The sequence below is a fragment of the Mustela nivalis genome (genome assembly GCF_964662115.1).
Source record: "Mustela nivalis genome assembly, chromosome: 16".
In the NCBI taxonomy this organism is placed as follows: Eukaryota; Metazoa; Chordata; class Mammalia; order Carnivora; family Mustelidae; genus Mustela; species Mustela nivalis.
The window spans coordinates 44,464,288-44,483,358 of NC_139035.1; the positions used below are offsets into that span (position 1 = coordinate 44,464,288).

Here is a 19,071-nt window from a genome sequence, read left to right on the forward strand (position 1 = left end):
GCCAAGGTGGCCTAAGAAAATGCTGAGTATGAACTCTCAAAAATTACCAAATATTTCCTTAGTCCACCAGTAAGATCACAAAGAATGAGAAAGAATACCTATGAGCTATCTGATTTCAGCAGTTCATAAATTAGTCTTTCAAAGACAGACGTTTAAAAAAAAAAGAGCAGGAAGAGGTGGGGAAAAACCCTCACTCCCTGCCCAGCACTCAACATGATCAGACTGAGGAGGTGGCTGAGGACTGAGGTGGCGGCCGGCACCAGGAGGGCAGTAGCACGGCCACACGTACAGAAACCCACATGGTGTCCATGTGCCCCCAGACGCAATGTCTCTGCTCGCTCTGGCCTTTGCCACCCCCAACAGACACAGGTAGACACCTGTGACTTCATGCCCGCCTTTCCAAGAGGCCTTTAGACCTTGTATGTGATGGGCCACAACTCTGTCACACTCGCTGCTGGTGACATTTACCGCCAAGAAGCCCTAGTTCTCAGGCAATGCTTGAGCCCTCATAGGGCAGCATATGCCCTGGTGGTTCTGCTCAATGTCAAGTTTCTGTTCTGAGGACTGTCTTCCAGAGAGAATCTAGTAAGGAAACTTAGGGGAATCACAGAGATGGTGCTGACGACGTTGGTCTGGCCTCCCCGAAGGGTCCCAAGCTCAGGGCTGCCCGCACTAGGCAAGCTTCGCTGAGGGGTCCTCATGCATCATCCGTGTGTCTTTGTGCACGTGGGTCCCCTGAAGGCAGCTAACACGGATGAGCTATTTGACAGGGAAGAATTTTCTGTAGCCCAGGTTCCAGAAGGCCAGATTATCTCTGCAGAGGTCTGTGTCTCTCCCAGTCTTCCCACGTAAGCTCCTGCAGCACTTTGTGACAGACGGTGCCCGCTCTGTCAGGGCCCGGGGGGCTTACCCCAGAGCTCCTTCCGACACCGGTCAACTGCAGATTTTGACGAATCGCTGCCACTGATCTAAGCTGACCAACGGCATAGCCCGTGCCTATAATCCCTTGCAAATGATTTAGCTCTAGTGGAAAAGTAGGGCACGGGGGCAGAGGCGGAGGTAGAGGCGAGATCCGCTGAGCCTTGAATGTGCAGACACAACCTTCAGACAGAATTGATTTTTGAAGACGCTTGGACCTCAGGCACTCTGGATCAAGTTTCGTGTCTTTCCCTCTCCCGGAAAACCTACAATGACCGCAGACCGCTTTTTATGGGAAATCTCTGAAGTGAATATAAAACTCAACCGCCAAAGAGGTTTTTTGTTGTTGTTGTTGTTGTTGTTAAACCTCAGTGGACTTTGCAGGGAACCATGGCAGGAGAACCAAGTGAAAATCAACAGCCTGGGCCAGCCAGCCTTTGCCTGCTCTGGACCCTCTAGGCCGACCACAGCACCGGGTGAGGTCCCACTTTTGCCCTGAGAATCCCACACAAAAGATAGGAGATCGTCCCGAAACTCAGGTCTGATGGAGTTATGAGACACCAGAGTCACCACGTGGGACAAGCAGCCTCCGCAAAGCTCCGGCCCACGCTGCAGCCGGTCCCTGACACTGGACGCAGCCCTGCGGAGGGAAGAAACCGTGATGCCCCTGATCTAAGGTTTTTTTTTAAAAATCCTGCCTCTCAGCACTCTCTGGTTTAATCTGGCCACTGCAGTTCTGGAAATTTCCATTCAGGAAAAGGTCAAGGAACAGGGCCAGAGAAGCAAGGAGAAAAATGGGAGGAAGGAAGTGGTTTATGTGGGGAAGCGCGCCCCGCACAGGGTCTCGAGAAGCGGGTGAGATGTCTGCATCCTCTAGGCAGCTGTTCGTGTGTGTGTGTATGTGTGTGTGTGTGTGTGTGTGTGTGATCAAACGCGGGTACCATCCCCCTGGCCTGGAACCTAGAAGTCTCCTCTAGTTGCTTTAAGGGGTGAAGCAGTTGAAACAGCTGCCTCTCACTAAAGCTGGCCAACTCAAGCACCCGATAAAAATACCGCACAAAGTCAGAGTCCAGTTTACAGCACTCTGCTCTTCAAGATACAGCTTCTAGCCTTTACTGAGATCAGTACCTCATTTAACCTTGTCAGCAAAGTGAGCAGGAATACCCTTCTAATGGGCCCTAGATCCTGGCAAGCACTCTTGCTGGAAGCTCAAAACACTGACTTCTAAGATTGAAGTGTCTATATTACATGCAACTCAAAATTTCACTGCGAACTAATTCAGCATTAGGAGAATTTTAGGAAATAAAGATGGCTGAGTAAACTTCTCCCCATTTGATGCTGACTCTCATTTAGACATTTCTGAAGTACAGCTAGGAAACACCACTGCTCTTACACTCTGTGCTCTAAAATCTGACAGCGATTCATGGTAAACCCCTTGGGGAAGGCCAAAGATACTGACTGCATCAACTATAATTAAAAGTCACTATACTAAAACTCTGTATTAAAGGAAGGAAAATGTGAGTTTCCAAAAACTTTTAAATGGTTTATAGGCCATACCCATATTATCAAAAAGCAAATGATTAATTACTCACGGGTTCTGAAGAAGCTAGGAGACTATGTCTTACAATATTTCAATTAATTCAGTACGTTTGGTCACATCTTATTTATTTACTGATCTTTATTTTAAGTGGGCCTCATGCCCAGCATGGAGCCCAAGGCAGGGCTTGAACTTACGACCCTGGATCAAGACCTGAGCTGAGATCAAGAGTCGGATGCTTAACTGACTGAGCCACCAGGCGTCCCTGTGGCCACATTTTAAATCACCCTGAAGCATTTCAGCTCTCTTTAAGCCAGAGGAATCTATTTCAATTTAAACTACACTTTTCTGTACTGGCATCTGCTTGTACAAAAAAAGGTTATAAAGGGATCTTCTTCTTCTTCTTCTTTTTTTTTTTTTTTTTTGGACATTAATCTATTACTGACCTGCAATCTTTATTGGCAATAGCCATGTAACTCTTCCCAGAGATTTAAAAATATACGGAGAGCCTTAAGTGGACTCAGTGTGGAGGTGCGGACTGGTTATCAGTGGAACACCGTAAATACTGGTGTTGAAACATGCTGGTGCTCTGTGCCATGTGCTGGCCGTGAACACCTGAAGTCTGCATCTAGCACATGTGAGATAGAATTACTCAGAGTGAGTCACTGAGTCGGCTTAGCTTCCCGACAGAAGGGAATTCATGTTCACACGATTAACTGACTGCGGGTGGACCTCAAACAAGGAACTATCGCCTGTTCTAGTCATGTGTCCCATCAGCACACCGGGGGGTCACACCCTGAAGCTGAAAATTTTAAAGCAAGAGGAAAAAAACCAAAGTACAACTGCTGGTAGCTGATCAGTCCTGTCCCAGAGTCTACTGAGCTAGCCACGGGAAACCGAGAGCACTGTTTTCACTAAAGCAGGGCTCGTACACAGAACAACATTTTCCAAAGGCCGGCGATGTCGGAAAAGAAATGGACTCCACTTGATTACTATTTTCCAAACAAGAGACCATCTAGCCTACATTCACAAGTATTTGATGGGAAATTAAAATTGTTCTCCGTCCCCCTCAATCATATAAAAGTGACAGATCTCTGAAAGTTTCAAAGGCGCAGGTGTTAAGAAGCTACATGGCTATTTTAACTGCTGTCTTTTTGGTAATAATCTCCTATTTGGAAAAACATTTCACCTTCTTCCTTAACATGATGGTACTACTGACAAGTTTTTGTTACTGCTTCTAGGCGACGGAGAAAGAGCCACCACCTCTGGGATTTGACCAGTTTAAAGAAAGACAAAATGGGCGTCTTCCCCACAAAAATATTCATACAGTATCTGTGTGCAGTACAGAGGAATACAGACTCCCAGAAACTTACTGATGACCCAAGATTAAGAGCCACTGAATTAAGCCCAATCTGTTTAGCCTACCCTCGGTGTCAGCCTAACACTCTGCGAAGTCTACCAGCGGGAAAAGGAGGGAAGGAAGGAAAGGCTGCGGCTAAACGGAGTCGGGGCTGTACAAAGCAAGGCCGCGAAGCAAGCCAGACAGCACTCCCAGTGTGTCCTTACCTGCCAACGGCTGGCTGAGCTCCGCCTGCACTTTACCCTTCGCTGATCCTTCCAGAGGTAAACCTCTGTCCCCTTTGTAGAGTTTCGGTTTAAATGGAGAATCTTTCTCTTTACCTTTTGATCCTTTAGGCCGGCCTGCTTGCTTCTTCTTGGATTTGCCATCCCCCTTCACACCCAGTAGTGGATGGACTTCTGTAAAAGGACAGAGAGGCACGGGAAGGGATCCACACGCCGCCCATCCCAGCACCCCACCCAGCACAGGGAGCGAAGGATGGCGCCCTCCTGTCCCAGACTCCTTGAAACTCGGAGAGAAGTGCACACTTAACTAATCACAAAACCATGAAAGAGTGGCTGCTGAATAAGAAATGGTCACTTGGCCAAAGGGCACACGTGGACTCCATGGCCTGTCCCAGCAGCTTTAACCAAAAAGGCAGCTGAGAGACACAGGGACAAGGGGTCACACTGAGCCAGACCAGGAACACGCACACTCACTGGCAGGCAAGAACGGAAAGGGAGGTGGGCCTCGAATCCAGGCCAACCAGGGAGACAGTCCTGACTCTTCCACTTCCCAAGACCTTAGGCAAGCCACCTGACCTCTCCCAGCCTAAATTTTCTCCTTTGTAAAGCAGAGACAGTGAAACAGCCTGCGGAGTGGATGTAACACTCAGCAGTGACACATACACGCAGCAGCGCCTGAAACCGGCAGGTGCGCCAGCAGCCATCCGGGAAACAAGGAGCTGTGTAATGAACAGGCCGTGGCCAGTGAAGAGACAGAGGAGGATGGTCAGTGGCAAACACACACACACACACACACACACACACACACCCCAACCTACCCCAAGAGGTGAGAATAAAAGCTTCTGGAGACAGAATGTAAAGGCAGGGAGGAAGAAAGGAGAGATTATCCAGGTCTGACCAGTACTTTACCACCCAATAATACCACTCTACAGAAAAGAAAAGACGGTGTAATGAAACAAACTCTGAGCCAGAGGTCAGAAAATGTCATGCTGTCATTTAACCAAGTACCAGGAGGCACAATGTCTCCATTTTAAAGGAGAAGTGAAAGCAGATGAAATCATTACAAAGTTGTAAGGAGTTACTTAAAAAAAAAAAACTCCAGGGAAATTTCCTTCGAGGTTAAAATCACTCCAATGAGAAATTACGACTGTGCTGGAGAGTAAGAAGTGATGTCTACCAGGGAACACAGGGAGAAGACGCAGCCCTTACCATCATTAGGTACTCCTTGAAGTTCTATATTGGTTGTTTTGGGTTTCTTCTTCGGTGGCTGGGACCCGTCTGCTGAAGACTGCCTCTTCTTCTCTGAACTAGCCCCTTCATCCATCAGGGAGGTTTGGACCGCATCCGGTGGGGGGCCATAAGGATTTTCTTCTGGATCTTCTACCTCAGGGGCAATGGGTAAATATAATAGAGCCTTTGAATCTTCCAGCTCTTCATCACTATTGGGAACAGGATCAGGCAAGGGATTGGAAAAAAGAGGAAACAGTTGCTTAAACCATGAACCCTTCCTCTAGGGCAGAATCACCTAGATTAACCATAAGCAACAGGTATGGATCTAGAATTTTAAGAAAGCCAAGATGAGTAAAAGAAAATCATACAACATGAATAACAAAATCAGTAGCAAAAATAAATGGTATTATAAATGAATTATCTCAGTTCTTCAGATTTTCTTTCAGGGGAAAAGGGAAGGGATTTCACGTACACCAAAGGAGTTCTCACTTGGAACTAACGAATGGAGGACAGACAGACGGGCTAGGCGCGAGCCGTACACCAGGGCCCGAGGGGGAGAGGGAGGAGCGCCCTGAGGCCTTGCCTGCAGAGGCGGCTCACCTGCTACAGAAGGCGGCAATCGGGTCCACACTGGTGACATCGACCTCCTCGTCCTCGGCAGCGTCAGCCCCTGCAGGAGAGAAACGGCACAGGTGTGAGAAGGAAGAAAATAGCTTCTTCCTTGCAGCTTAATGGTTTCTGTAAACTAAAATTCAAGAAAAACAAAGGAGGAAAGCCAACAGTTGGTTTTACTCCATCATTCAACAAGTGGGTGTCGAACTGCCACCCTATGCTGGGCACTGGGGATACGGCGATAACCAAGAAAGCCACACACAGTCTGTCAGCAGAAACCTAACCAGGGGGGCACCTGGGTGGCTCAGTGGGTTAAAGCCTCTGCTTTTGGCTCAGGTCATGATCCCAGAGTCCTGGGATCGAGCCCCACATCAGGTTCTCTGCTCAGCGGCGAGCCTGCTTCCCCCCTCTCACTCTGCCTGCCTCTCTGCCTACTTGTGATCTCTGTCAAATTCAAAAAAAAAAAAAAAGAAAAGAAAGAAACCTAACCAGGGAAACAGATAAACAGATAATTTCAATTTGATATAGTAAGTGTGATGTGCTAGGGAGGTGAGAAGGAGTAACAACTTATGTGAGTTTGGAAAGGCTTCACACAACATAATCCAGCAGCATCAACACAATCCAGAACATGCCGCCTCCCTGGTGACCTTCCTAAAACATGGCAGTGGTTGGGGGGTAGAGATGCACATGTATTACACAAGTAAGAACCAGCACTTCCAAGCTGGAAGAACCAACCCCAATCCCAATTCCCGGATTCCTGGCACCATCAAATGGTCCAGCAGGCTATGACCTGTGGCATTAATTACTTAGTGAGTAATTAACTTACAACCAGGAATACTAAGCATTTGAACACAAGAACCCCTATTAGATATAAAGCCCTGTGTTAGACAACCATGGGGATTAAAAAGTCAAACCTCACCCAGGGGTGCCTGGGTGGCTCAGTGGGTTAAAGCCTCTGCCTTCGGCTAAGGTCATGATCCCAGGGTCCTGGGATCGAGCCTGGCATCGGGCTCTCTGCTCAGTGGGGAGCCTGCTTCCTCCTCTCTCTCTGCCTGTTGTCTCTGCCTACTTGTGATCTCTGTCTGTCAAATAAATAAAAAGTCAAATCTCTATTCTAAAGGAGCTTCCTACCTAGTTCAGAAATTGAGATAAAAATAATGAGGGACGCCTGGCTGGGTCAGTCAGTAGAGTTGGCGACTCCTGCTCTTGGGGTTGTGAGTTCAAGCCCTGCATTAGGCACAGAGTTTACTTAAAAAGCAAACAAACATTGATCACTATCAAAATCCTAATCAAATATAACATCTGAACGCTTACCTTGGTCTAGGCCCTACCCTGGTGCCTTACACGAATTCTCTTATTCCCCCCAACCCTAGAAGGCAGGTTTCTTATTACCACTATTTTACAGATGAGGAAACTCAGGTTTAGAGAGTAATAAGCAATTTTCCCTAGGCAGTCAAACTCCAGAACTCGTGCTATTTACCTTCCTCTTCCTGCCGTGGGGGTGACAGTATCTAACACGGACTGAGCACCCGGCTCGTGCAAGTGATCATGTGATCACGTGATCATCCTTAATTCACCAGGAAACACAATGAAATGGCAAGAGAGCTGCTGAACCCTGGCAAAAAAGCTCACTGAAGCCCTCTGCTGGTGCAAGCCACAAGGAGACTCTCAGAGCACTGGCAAAACTGTGGAAGCGTGAAGAAAGAGAGACTGCAGTCGAGAAATTTTACCTGTCTGCTCAGGCTCACTCTTATCTTCATCTTCAATATCAAACTCAGATTCCCTTTCCTCATATTCCACATTTTCATCCAACTCCTTGAAGTCTGGGGCAAAGGCACTCCAGTTTTCCTACGCCGCAAACAGAACACACTACTTAACCGTGTGAGCCCGCAGGGATCCGCGAGCTCCACATTACTGACAGGAACGAAAGATCGGAGCACGCGCGAGACTCAGAACTCGGGAGAATGAATCTGGCAGGTAAGAAAAATGAGGTATCTCTAGGTTTTACTGTCTTAAGGTATTTAGATCTTAAACTTTCCAAGTTCTTAAACCACAGTTCTTTCATGAGAAGTGCCATCTTTAATCTTCTCAAGATGTAATTATCAGGTAGAACGCTACATTTTCTTAGGAGTATAAGGATTACAAACATAATAAAGGTTGTTCAAAATAAAACCATGATATAAAACAGAAACTAACAAAGTTGAAAGTAAGAAAAGCAAAAGAAAACTCACTCTCAGGTAACAGAGGAATGTAACAGAAAGTATACCAGACTTTCTCCCTGAAGACAGAGGTAGTAAATCAGCTTTGGACCAAAACCTTCCTATCAAAATAAAGCAAAACTGAACGGATTTAATTAGGTTACAAGAATCACATGCAAAAGAAATTAAATAGGTCGTTTTTAGCTTACAACCTAGAAGGATCTGTGATAGAAAGGAAGGATATCTAGCTTCAAAGCAACTGAAGCAGAAAAAATACTTACTACTTGGTTTTGTGCCCAGATAGATACCACTCCACTTGAAATGGATGCTATGATGGGTCGAACAGGATGCCACTAAATTGAAGGAAAGAAAGGACAATCGGCTCTAAGAACGGGTCCGAGATGGTCTGTTACACATCAATAACAAGAGCAAGCTCCAGTCCTACTCACAGCCACATCCAAGAGGAGCTCTCCTCTTGTCCCGTGGAGGATCTTCACCAGGTTGCCAATGCTTTTCTCCCAGATGTACAAGGCATGCTGCCGGGCCGAGCCAGCCACTATGTACTCTCCATCCCCAGAGAAACAACATTTCTTCCATGGGGTCCTGAAGGACAAAGAAAGCACCCAAGGAGAACCGGAAGCGGAGCTCAGGTCATGTAACTGCCCCATATTCTTCTAGGTGACCATACACACCTATTTACCAAGTCCTGCAACTTCTGCATGGGCTCGGGCTCTCCATCTCTTCCACAAGTTAAGATTTCTCTGCCATCATAAACTCGGATTATCCGATCTGCTGTGTTAATTAAAAAGCAACTAGAGAAAGGATAAAAACATCAACACAGGAAGTCAGAAATCCATTTCTGTGAACGTTTTCTGTTCCTACCTGTTAGAACAGTACCACAGAAAAACGACTCCAGTGAGAGGAGACTCCGTGATAGGCTGGAACACTTATATATTTACTTGCCACCTTCCAAAGCGAAAGAGAATTTGAAGTGAAGTTATGTTGTATGCTTTCTGTGTACCCCTGAACCCTATGTGCACAAACTGATCTTCAGAAATTTTTTAAAAATCTTGAGTATTTGATTAAAATCCAAGACCTCTAAACCAAAACCAGCTTGCTAGATTCACAAGGTCGTACTTACACATACAATGAATGCTTCATTTCTCTGGCCTATCTTATACATAATATAATTTTCCTAATGAGCTGATAAGCTGTCATTTTAAAATGTTAACTTCTGAGGGGCCTGGGTGGCTCAGTGGGTTGAAGCCTCTGTCTTCAGCTTGGGTCATGGTCCCGGGCTCCTGGGATCAAACCCCGCATTGGGCTCTCTGCTCAGTGGGGAGCCTGCTTCCCCCCTCTCTCTGCCTGTCTGCCTGCCTGTGATCTCTGTCGAATAAATAAATAAAATATTTTTTAAAAAATAAATAAATAAAATGTTCAACTTTTTACTATAATGACGTTGGAAATCTCCCTAAAAAAATAAATGATTTCACTATTTTCCTACGGAAGTCACTAAGCTTTCCTGAATTCAAAAAAATTTTGAACATGAATGTCCAAAGTAGAGGCTGCCCCTATAGGAGACAGGACTGGCACCTCTCTTCCTGATGCTGACAACCTAACTCATTTCTTTTGACATATCTACTTCTAGCTGGGTAACCAAACTTACCTGGAAAACATCTGAAACTAAAAGGGTAAATAGTTTTATGTAAATAGACTGTATGTTCAATTATGGTGAGAATTCTGCAACATCACTTCGGGTTATAAAAACAGCTGATCTTTACCCAGAGTGTACCGTGTGGCAGGCATTATACCTCTAAGCATTTACACCCAGATATCTTTCCTACAAAGGGACGGCCTGCTTGTCTCCAGAAAAAGAGGATGTGACTGCCAACTCAGTGCAATAAATTTTATGAACGTGAAAAACCAGATACTGACAGTTTCTAGTTATTTTTAAAGTAAACTTTCTTAAAGATTTAGGTATCATATACACAAAAACTGTGAATCTCAATGTATTTTTGCATTCTACTCACTTTTAAAACTGTCCCTAAAAAGACAAGGTCTCACCTCCCCTTCCGGGCAAACTCTATGGACTTAATCGCTGTGGTATTGCTTGTTCCAGTTGTTACTCTGAAGGAAGCAACAAGATCCTGAGAATCTGTTTTTAGGACCAAAATCTAAAGTTCAAAGGAAAAAAAAATGTTAAGCATTCTGATAACTTACAGTTATTAGATCTGGCTTCCGTTTCTGAGACTGAGTAAAAATATAAACACCTCGTGTATTCAACCTGATGAACTGATACTGTCCTTTAACTCTTCAAACCATGTCTTAATATGTTCTTAAAATACAACGTTTAGTGTTAAAGACAAATACTGTATGAGTCCACTTACATAAGGTACCTAGGGGAGCCAAATTCATAGATCTAGAAAGTAGAGTGATGGTTGCCAGGGGCTGGGGAAGGAACAAGGAATAGGTTTCTGCTTAGTAAGTACCGGGTTTCAGTTTTATAAGATGAAAAAAATTTTTGGAGATAAGTGGTGGTGATGGGTACACAATAATGTGAATGTAGTTAATACCACAAAACTACACACTTAAGAATGGTTAAGATGGTAAATTTTATGTTGTATTTTACGTTATGTGTATTTTACCACCATTTCAAAAAATGGCCACTTTCTAAGGCAGCCATGAAATTATAATAGCCTATATACCCCAATCACCAAAAACAAAAAACAACAACAAAAAACCCAAAACAAGCCTATACAAACTCTAAGCTTAAAAGGGACCTTAAAGAGGCGCCTGCATGGCTCAGTCATCTGAGCATCAGACTCTTGGTTTCGGCTCAGTCTGGGTCTCAGGGTCAGGAGATCAGGTCCCACACTCAGCAGAGAATCTGCTTCTCTCCCTTACCAACTCCCTCTGCCCCTCCCCTCCACTCATGCACATGGGTGTGCACCAAGCTCGAATCTTTAAAAACAAACAAACAAACAAAAACCCAAAATAAAACAGGGACCTTAAAAGCCCAGCTAACTTCTTACTCCACAAAACTATAAGTTAAGCTGGCCTGAATTATACAGTATTTACAGAACTATTAAGACATTTTCATCAAATGTGTTCCATTTTATAATATGGCTTTTAAATTTTATAAATGAGTCACAGCCCTTCGTTCTTAGCAAAAAGGCCCTTCTACCCTTTCTAGCCCAAGAAGTCTCTGATCGCTCTAAATCAACACAACAGGAATTATCTCGAAGGCGTGAGATAAAAGCAGGCCACAGTTGCCAAAAGGAGGAGACATGCTTAGTCCAGGGATAAAAAATATTTCAAAGGAAGCAGAACAAGTCCACATGAAGTAAACCAGTGCACAGGACGAATGATGCTTATTTCACTAGCTTCCAGGCTTACCTTGCCTTTTGCATTTCCCGTATAGATATATTCCCCTCGCCTATCAAAAGACGCAACCACGTTCAAATCGGAGTCATCGTCTACCGGCAGAACAACATGCTTGGAATCTGAAAGGGTCAACATGACAGGAGCAGATTTCATGGGACACACGAGAACCTTGTTCCTGTTTAAAAATATGAACAGTACATTGGCTGTTGCTTTGGTATCAGAAGGCTGATTCTCCTGCCCTCTTCCCTGAGCCCTGTCACTACTTCCATCAACTCTCCCAGCTCAAGCAAATTTAAAAGAGTGAAAAAGCCTGAATGTCTAATAACAGGGAAATGACTGAACATAGCTGTTGGGATCCTAGTTTGACAAAATAAAATGCAGTCATTAAAAATAAATATGAAGTAGCAGCAAACTAGAAGAAGAAATATGAATGCAATAAAAAGGCAAAATGCTAATGAAAACTGTGTAATATACATAATTTATGTACATCTCATCTGCACAGAACGTGCTTTGTGAGCTATATACAGCACTAGATCACAAGCATTATACTTAGAGAGAACTTGACTAATAAAGAACCAAGAGAAATGAAGACAGTTATGTCTGGGTAATGGAATGGTGGGTAACTCTTTTTCTTAAATGTAGTTTTAAACGTAGTTTCATTTTTTTAAAAAAGTAGTTTTAATATTCAAACTATTTCCCTCTCAAGAAATTCAAATAACCAGGGGAGGATGGAGGATAAGGGGCGGGCGGGCGTGCATCTGTGTGTGTGTGTGTGTGTGTGTCTGTGTGTGTGTGTCTGTGTGTATATAAAGCTCCAGGTCAAGGACCAGTTAACTATTCTTCTTCCTACCTCTGCCCACTTCCAAAGCCTGAACACTGCCTGGTTTTTTAATTATATGACACAGTAACAGTCTCCTTAAAAACTATGCAGTGGAGCCAACTTAGACAGAAACATCATTTTATGCAGATGATGTGAAGAGATGTGTGCTCTTGCCTCCTAGAGCCCCCCACTGCAACTGTCATAAGCCTCGAGCTAGTCCACAGAGAATGAGACCCTGCCCCAGGGGGAGCCGTGCAGATGAAACATACTGATCTCGCGGATGGTACTGGACTTTCAGGATGGGTGAGGGGAACCGAAACCTCTGGTCGCAGTCGCCAGAAAGAACGTCCCATTGCGACACTATGTTGTCCGTGGAAGCGCTCACGAGCTTATGGCCGTCTCGACTCCAGCTAGGAGAAAAAGGGGGTAGTTTAGCACACATCGTAAGTTCAGGTACACTGTACCAACTCTTAAAGATAAAAATACACGCGTCACATCCTGCCCTAGCTGTAAAAGCCAACAGTAATTCTTTCTTTTTATATTTACTCAAATCCACAAACTTTCCCAACAAAACAATGACTAATATCTTCATGACATTTTTGTATGGAGTAACAAATGCTTGTTAACAGTTCAAGACAACAGTAACAAGTGGCTCCAGGAAATAAAAGACTCAAACTTTTAAGAGTCTACAGTCTGCTTGCCCTTAAATGCTGAGGTAACAAGTATTTCGGGGGTCGGGGGTGAGGGAGCACCTGAGCTTTCTGAAGCTGTCCCAGAAACGGCACCACCACAGCGTACACAAAACAACAGAAGGAAGTATCTGTTACTTAAAATAACTAAGAAAGGATTTAATTCCTCCTGCTAAGTATAGCTAAACACCCTGAACATTATACATAAAACAAACACAAAAAGACTGGGGGCGCCTGGGTGGCTCAGTCGGTTAAATATCTGCTTTCAGTTCAGGGTGCTGGGATCGAGCTCTCCGTCAGGCTCTCTCTCTCCCTCTGTCGCTGCTCCTGCTTGTGCTCTCTCAAATAAACAAAATCTTTATTTAAAAAAAAAAAAAAAAAAAAGACCCTGAAGGGCAGAGGAAAGACTGACTGGCTAGAGACTACAGGATATGAGGAATGACACATTAGAAAGTTCCTTGGACTCTCTCTCTAGCTGCCTCTCTGCCCTCTCTGCCCACTTGTGATCTCTCTCTCGGTCAAATAAATAAAATCTTTAAAAAAAAAAAAAAAAAGTTCCTTGGATTCTCTTTTTTGCCTTACATATGTCCCAGACTGAGTGATGGAGAAACCAACAGCCCAACCATACCAACAGGCTCACACAAATAAGGCCTCAAGGAGAGCCTGCTTTCATTAACCAAAGGACCAGCAAAGGACGGCACAGAGAGACACAAAACTTCTAGGAGATAATGACTCGACTCCAGCAACCACTGTGGAAAAAACTGCAGCCCCACTTCCATCCCAGTCAACAGAATCTAAACAGAATCTAGACCTCCACTCTTTCCTAGTCATAGCAAGGCACCCTTCTCCACTAACTACACTGGTCCCAGAGAAACCTCAGCAGGCAGCCAGATTTCCATACCCACCAGCCTAGAACGAGGGCTCCCACAGCAGTGGAGGCCACTGGAGAACAGGAAGAAGGTACTCCTATCCCTCCCAGCCAGCATGGTTCAGACCAGGAGGCCAGTGGGGAACCTCCACTTCCATCCCCACCTAGCACAGTGAAGCCAAAAAGCTTGGACATCTAACCCACCTGGCAATTAACAAGACATCACCCTTTCTTCTCTGCTGGTACAGTGTCAAAGGAGGCCAGTTAAGACACAAGATTTAAGTACGCCCTACAGTCTTACAACACAATACCCAAAACGCCCAAGCTTCAATTGAAAATGACTATTAATCCAAGAACAACAACAAAAATCTCAACCTGAATGAGATAAGACAATCAACAGATACTAACAGTGACATAATACAGATGTTAGAATTATCTGACAAGGATTTTAATGCAGCCATCATAAATGTGTTTCAGTAAGTAATTACGAACATGCTTGAAATAAATGAAAACAAAACAAAGTATCAGCAAAGAAATAAAAGATGTAGGGAAGACCTGAATTTTAGAAATGAAACACAAACTGAAATAAGTAATCCTATAGATGGGTTCAGGAGCCAATGGAGAAGGAAAGAATCCGTGAACTGGAAAAGAGAGTCAATCTGAGTAAGAGAAAAAACAGACCAAAAAAAAAAAAAAAAGAGCAGAACCTCAGGGACTTGTGGGACTGTAATAAAAGATCTACGATCCACGTCACCAGAGTCCTAGAAGAGAAGAAAGAATGCGGCTTTCAGGTACTGAAGGAATAAGGCCTGAAATTTTCCCAAATCTGGCAAAAGACAGAAAACCTACAGATTCAAGAAGCTGAGCAAACTTCCAACAGGGTGAGTCCAAGATACAGAGACAAACCTCTGAAGCCTAAAGACAAAGAAAGAGGAAGGACATGTTGCCTATGGAAGCAAGTCACGTGCAGATTTCCCACCAGAAAGCATGGAAGGAAGGGGTGCCCTCTTCCCGTGCTGAGAGAAAAAGAGCTGCCAACCCAAATTCTATTGTCAGCAAAAATATCCTGCAGGAGCAAAAAGGAAAGTCAAGACCTTTGGCCAGATCTACCCTAAAAGGATGAGTCAAGGAAGTTTTCTAAATGGAAAGGAAATGATAAAAGAAGGAATCTTAGAACATGAGGGAAAAAGACTATGAAAAGAATAAAAATATAGGTAAATAAGGTCAATTTTTTTCGTTCTTGTTTTGACATATGAACCAAAAATTGTAACACTGTCTTATGTGGGTCTCAACATATACAGAGGAAATATTTACAAAGGAGGGTAAACAGAAATAGAAATTTTACCATTTTACCATTTCTACACTTCACTTGAACTGGTAAAATGTCAACACCAGTAGGCTGTAATAAGTTAGGTGTACACAATGTGGTATCTAGTAACCACTGAAAAGTTACACAGGTACCCTCAAAAATATTATACAGTTCCCTCTTATTCATGGGGGATTCTAAGACCCCCCCAATGGACGCCTGAGGCCACCAACAGTAACAAACACCACATAGACTGTGTTTTCAGGTAAGTAACATACCTATGAGAAAGTTTCATTTATAAGTTTGGCACAATAAGACAATCAAAGTTGTCTGTGGTCTCTCTCCCTCAAATTCTCTTCCTGTGCACCCTCCTGTGTGGTGTGGGATAACGGAGTGCCCATGTGAGGACATGTAGCACAGGGAATGACACAGGCACCGTGATGCAGCCTTAGGCCACTACTGCCCTTCTGACATGTCAGAATCATCAGTTGCCTAACTGTGGCTGATCACAGGTAACTGAAACCACGGAAAGGGAAACCACAGATAAGGGGGACTGCTGCAGATAAAATGGAATTCTGAAAAATGTTCAAGAAACCCAAAGGAAGGCAGGGGAAAAGTGAGAAACAGAAGGGACAAAATAAATAAATTTTTATAAAAATGAAAAAGAAAAAGAAACATAAGGGACAGAGAAACCCAAAACCAGTATTTCTTTACCCCAATTTTACAATGAAGAGGAGTTGCGGCCCGAGGAACTCGGCTGGCAGTGTATCTCCGTGGTTAAGGATGCAGGCTCAAGAGTTAGGCTTATGCTGAAACCTGGACATTACCACCTTGTAGCTATGCGATCCTGGGCAAGTTATAGACCGTTCTGAGCTTTCATTTCCTCGCCTATAACACGGGAGCAATAATATTACCTACCCAGCAGAAGACTGTTGACAGAGTTAAGATCAGTATATATAAAATTTCTATCCCAATACCTGGCACATAATGACGATTCAAAAAACATTAACAATTATTTGTATCAGAGACAAGATGAACGTTTGCCCAGACCTGGGACTCAAGGGCCAGAGAAAGGCAGGGGTAAAATAAGGAAGTGACTATAAAGGGATCAAGTTCAAGTCTGCATACCAAAGGACTCTGGTGCCTCTCTCCCACCAGCTCTAGAACACCTGCAGTCATGCTTAATTCTCAGAAAGGCAAACAGAAAGAAGATCCTTTTAGAGAATGCGAACCTAAAAAAAAAAAAAGAGGCCTGAAGATGCCCTTCTTTTTTTTTTTAAGAGTATTTGTCAGAGAGAGAGAGAGAGAGAGTGCAAGCGAGCACTGGAGCGCACACACAAGCACGGGGATGGGCAGGCAGAGGAGGAAGCGGACTCCCTGCTGAGTTGCAAGCTGGAGCTGGGACTCTATCCCAGGACCCTGGGATCACGACCTGAGCCAAAGGCAGACGTTTAACCGACTGAGCCACCTGAAGATGCCCTTCTGTTAGGATTCACAACAAGAAAGCCAGTGACACACCCATTTCAGTGAATGATAGGAGGGTAAGACAGTGGGCTAAAACTTGCAGGCAGTATAGCAGGATGTCCATGGATAATTTCTGAAATCAACAAACCAAGAAAAAGTAACATATACATATTATCTAGAAATATGAAGATAAATACCAGAAAAAAAACAGATCAAAAAACAAAAGCACACAGGGAACCAGACCATACTGGGACTGAGGAGAAAAAAGGGACAGCTTTCCTTGCTTCTTGTAAGTCTTACAGTACAACCTGACTACAGGACAGAACGTTAGTTATCACTCCATTTTCTTAAAAGATTTTATTTATTTAGGGGTACCTGGGTGGCTTAGTCATTACGTGTCTACCTTCGGCTCAAGTCGCAATGCTGGGATCCTGGGATGGAGCCCCACATCGGGCTCCCTGCTCAGTGGGAAGCCTGCTTCTCCCTCTCCCACTCCCCCTGCTTGTGTCCCCTCTCTGCTCTGTCATAAATAAATTCCTTAAAAAAATTTTTGAGAACAAGGAAGAAAGTGAGAGAGAGAGAGAACATGAGCCAGGGGGAGGGGCATAGGGAGAGTGGGAGAGGGAGATGCAGACATCTTGCCAAACAGGGGGCCCAGTGTGAGGCTCCATCCCAGGGTACTGGGACTGTGACCTAAGCTGAAGGCAGACGCCCAACCAACTTAGCCACCCAGGACCCCCATTTTTTCTTTAAATCCTTTTGTATTATAATACCCTTTTCTCTTTTTCCCACCGTAAGCCTGTATTTCTGTTAAAATAGAAAGGACTCTAATTTTGAAAATGAAATTATAAACAAGTGAAAACTAAGAGGGGCTCTCCCACTGAAAAACATAATAATAATATAGCCAACAATTCCAAACTCTATAAGCAGGTACAAAGTTAGAAGCCTGGGGAAAAACACAAACACAAAACCCAGAAGCTAGGAGTATGGAGTAAAATGGCATTCAAGGTTCATGAATCACAGCACTTACCGTCTCGCAGTAAAGATACTCACAGGACAAATATTTGCAATAAAATAATAGGAGACACACAGCCATGACCTCAAACTTAAACCACTTCCCCCTAAATTCTACATTAGTATCTTCATCTAAGCCAGAACTCTGAGGATCATCCTAACTTTGGCACTTGGCTCAGACTCATCTGACTACGACCAGGACTCGAACTTCTGTCCTCTCCTCTATCAGTACCGCTCAGTCATAGTCGTGGGGCTGCTGAGCTCATCATCTCTAGCCGAGATCTCTGTGCTTCCCTTATCTTCATTCTCTGTCTCCTTCAATCTCTTTAACACATTTTTTTCTTAAATAAAAAGCTCATCATACCACTTTTCTTCCCTATGATGTCTTAATGGATTCATAGTTACCTACAAGATGAAGTTCAAATTCATACCATGGTACACAACATCCTCCATGAGGATCTCCGCTTACTGGCTCTTGCCCCCATCACATCTCCCACGCCACAATCCAGCTGTCTTGAAGCACCTGCAGTTCCCCATTTCTCGTGCTTGTTTGAAGCTAATGGACCTTTGCCTGGGCAACGTCCTTTGCTTGGAATACAACTGGCAAACACCTATAACTTACAAGTTTGAGGTTAGATATTATCTTGCCTAGAAGCCTTTCCTGACTACTGTTCTCCTCCAGGACATGGGTCATCTCCTCCTTTGCACCTTCGCCTCCACTGAACCCCAAACACATTTCTTACCCAGGAACCATAAAGCTTCAGGACCTGTACCTGCTGCATAATTCATGCTCAGTGTTGTCGAATGAATGAATATGTAAGTGAAAAAGTTTATGCACAAACACATTTACTAAAAACATGTAGCAGAGAAACTATAAAAAAAAGTTAAATAAATTATAATTTATCCATGAGAAGATATATAACTGTAAAAAAAAAAAAAGTTTGTAGAGGCTATGAAAGTAGGAAACTGTCTGGTGTTACAGAGGAAAAAAAGCAAAATATAAAACAGAACATAGCACAATTATAAATTCTGCCCTTTTTAAAAAGATCTTATTTTATTATTTATTTGAGAGAGAGAGAGAGAGATCACAAGTAGGCAGAGAGGCAGGCAGAGAGAGAGGGGGAAGCAGACTCCCCACAGAGCAGAGAGCCCAATACAGGGCTCGACCCCAGGACCCTGAGATCACGACCCGAACCGAAGGCAGAGGCTTTAACCCACTGAGCCACCCAGGTGCCCCTAAATTCTGCTCTTTAAAAGACATATATAAAAACGGACTAAAATCTTTATGGTAGTAATTACTTGGGTGGTGGGACTACGGGAGATACTAGTACTTCTTTTTCCTTTGCTGTATTTTCCATAGTGTTCTAAATGATAATATATTATTTTATAATAAAAATAAATGCATTATTTTAATAGGTAGGAGTGGCTAATACTCTCATTTTGCATA

The 19,071-nt window shown here is 43.9% G+C and overlaps 1 protein-coding gene across 2 annotated transcripts in view; it reads right to left on the minus strand.

Annotated features, from left to right (window-relative positions):
- Positions 1-19,071, minus strand: part of RBBP5 (RB binding protein 5, histone lysine methyltransferase complex subunit) — a 38,007-nt gene that overhangs the window by 3,672 nt on the left and 15,264 nt on the right. Inside the window, exons 4-13 of one of the 2 annotated variants that reach the window (XM_082703901.1) lie at positions 12,553-12,693; positions 11,476-11,638; positions 10,144-10,253; positions 8,772-8,891; positions 8,529-8,682; positions 8,361-8,432; positions 7,612-7,729; positions 5,870-5,939; positions 5,249-5,478; positions 4,022-4,213 (exon numbers count right to left, since the gene is read on the minus strand). In XM_082703901.1, coding sequence (XP_082560027.1) covers positions 4,022-4,213; positions 5,249-5,478; positions 5,870-5,939; positions 7,612-7,729; positions 8,361-8,432; positions 8,529-8,682; positions 8,772-8,891; positions 10,144-10,253; positions 11,476-11,638; positions 12,553-12,693 — 1,370 coding nt within the window. The remainder of the gene's footprint in view (positions 1-4,021; positions 4,214-5,248; positions 5,479-5,869; positions 5,940-7,611; positions 7,730-8,360; positions 8,433-8,528; positions 8,683-8,771; positions 8,892-10,143; positions 10,254-11,475; positions 11,639-12,552; positions 12,694-19,071) is intronic. The other variant, XM_082703902.1, reaches the window with a different exon arrangement.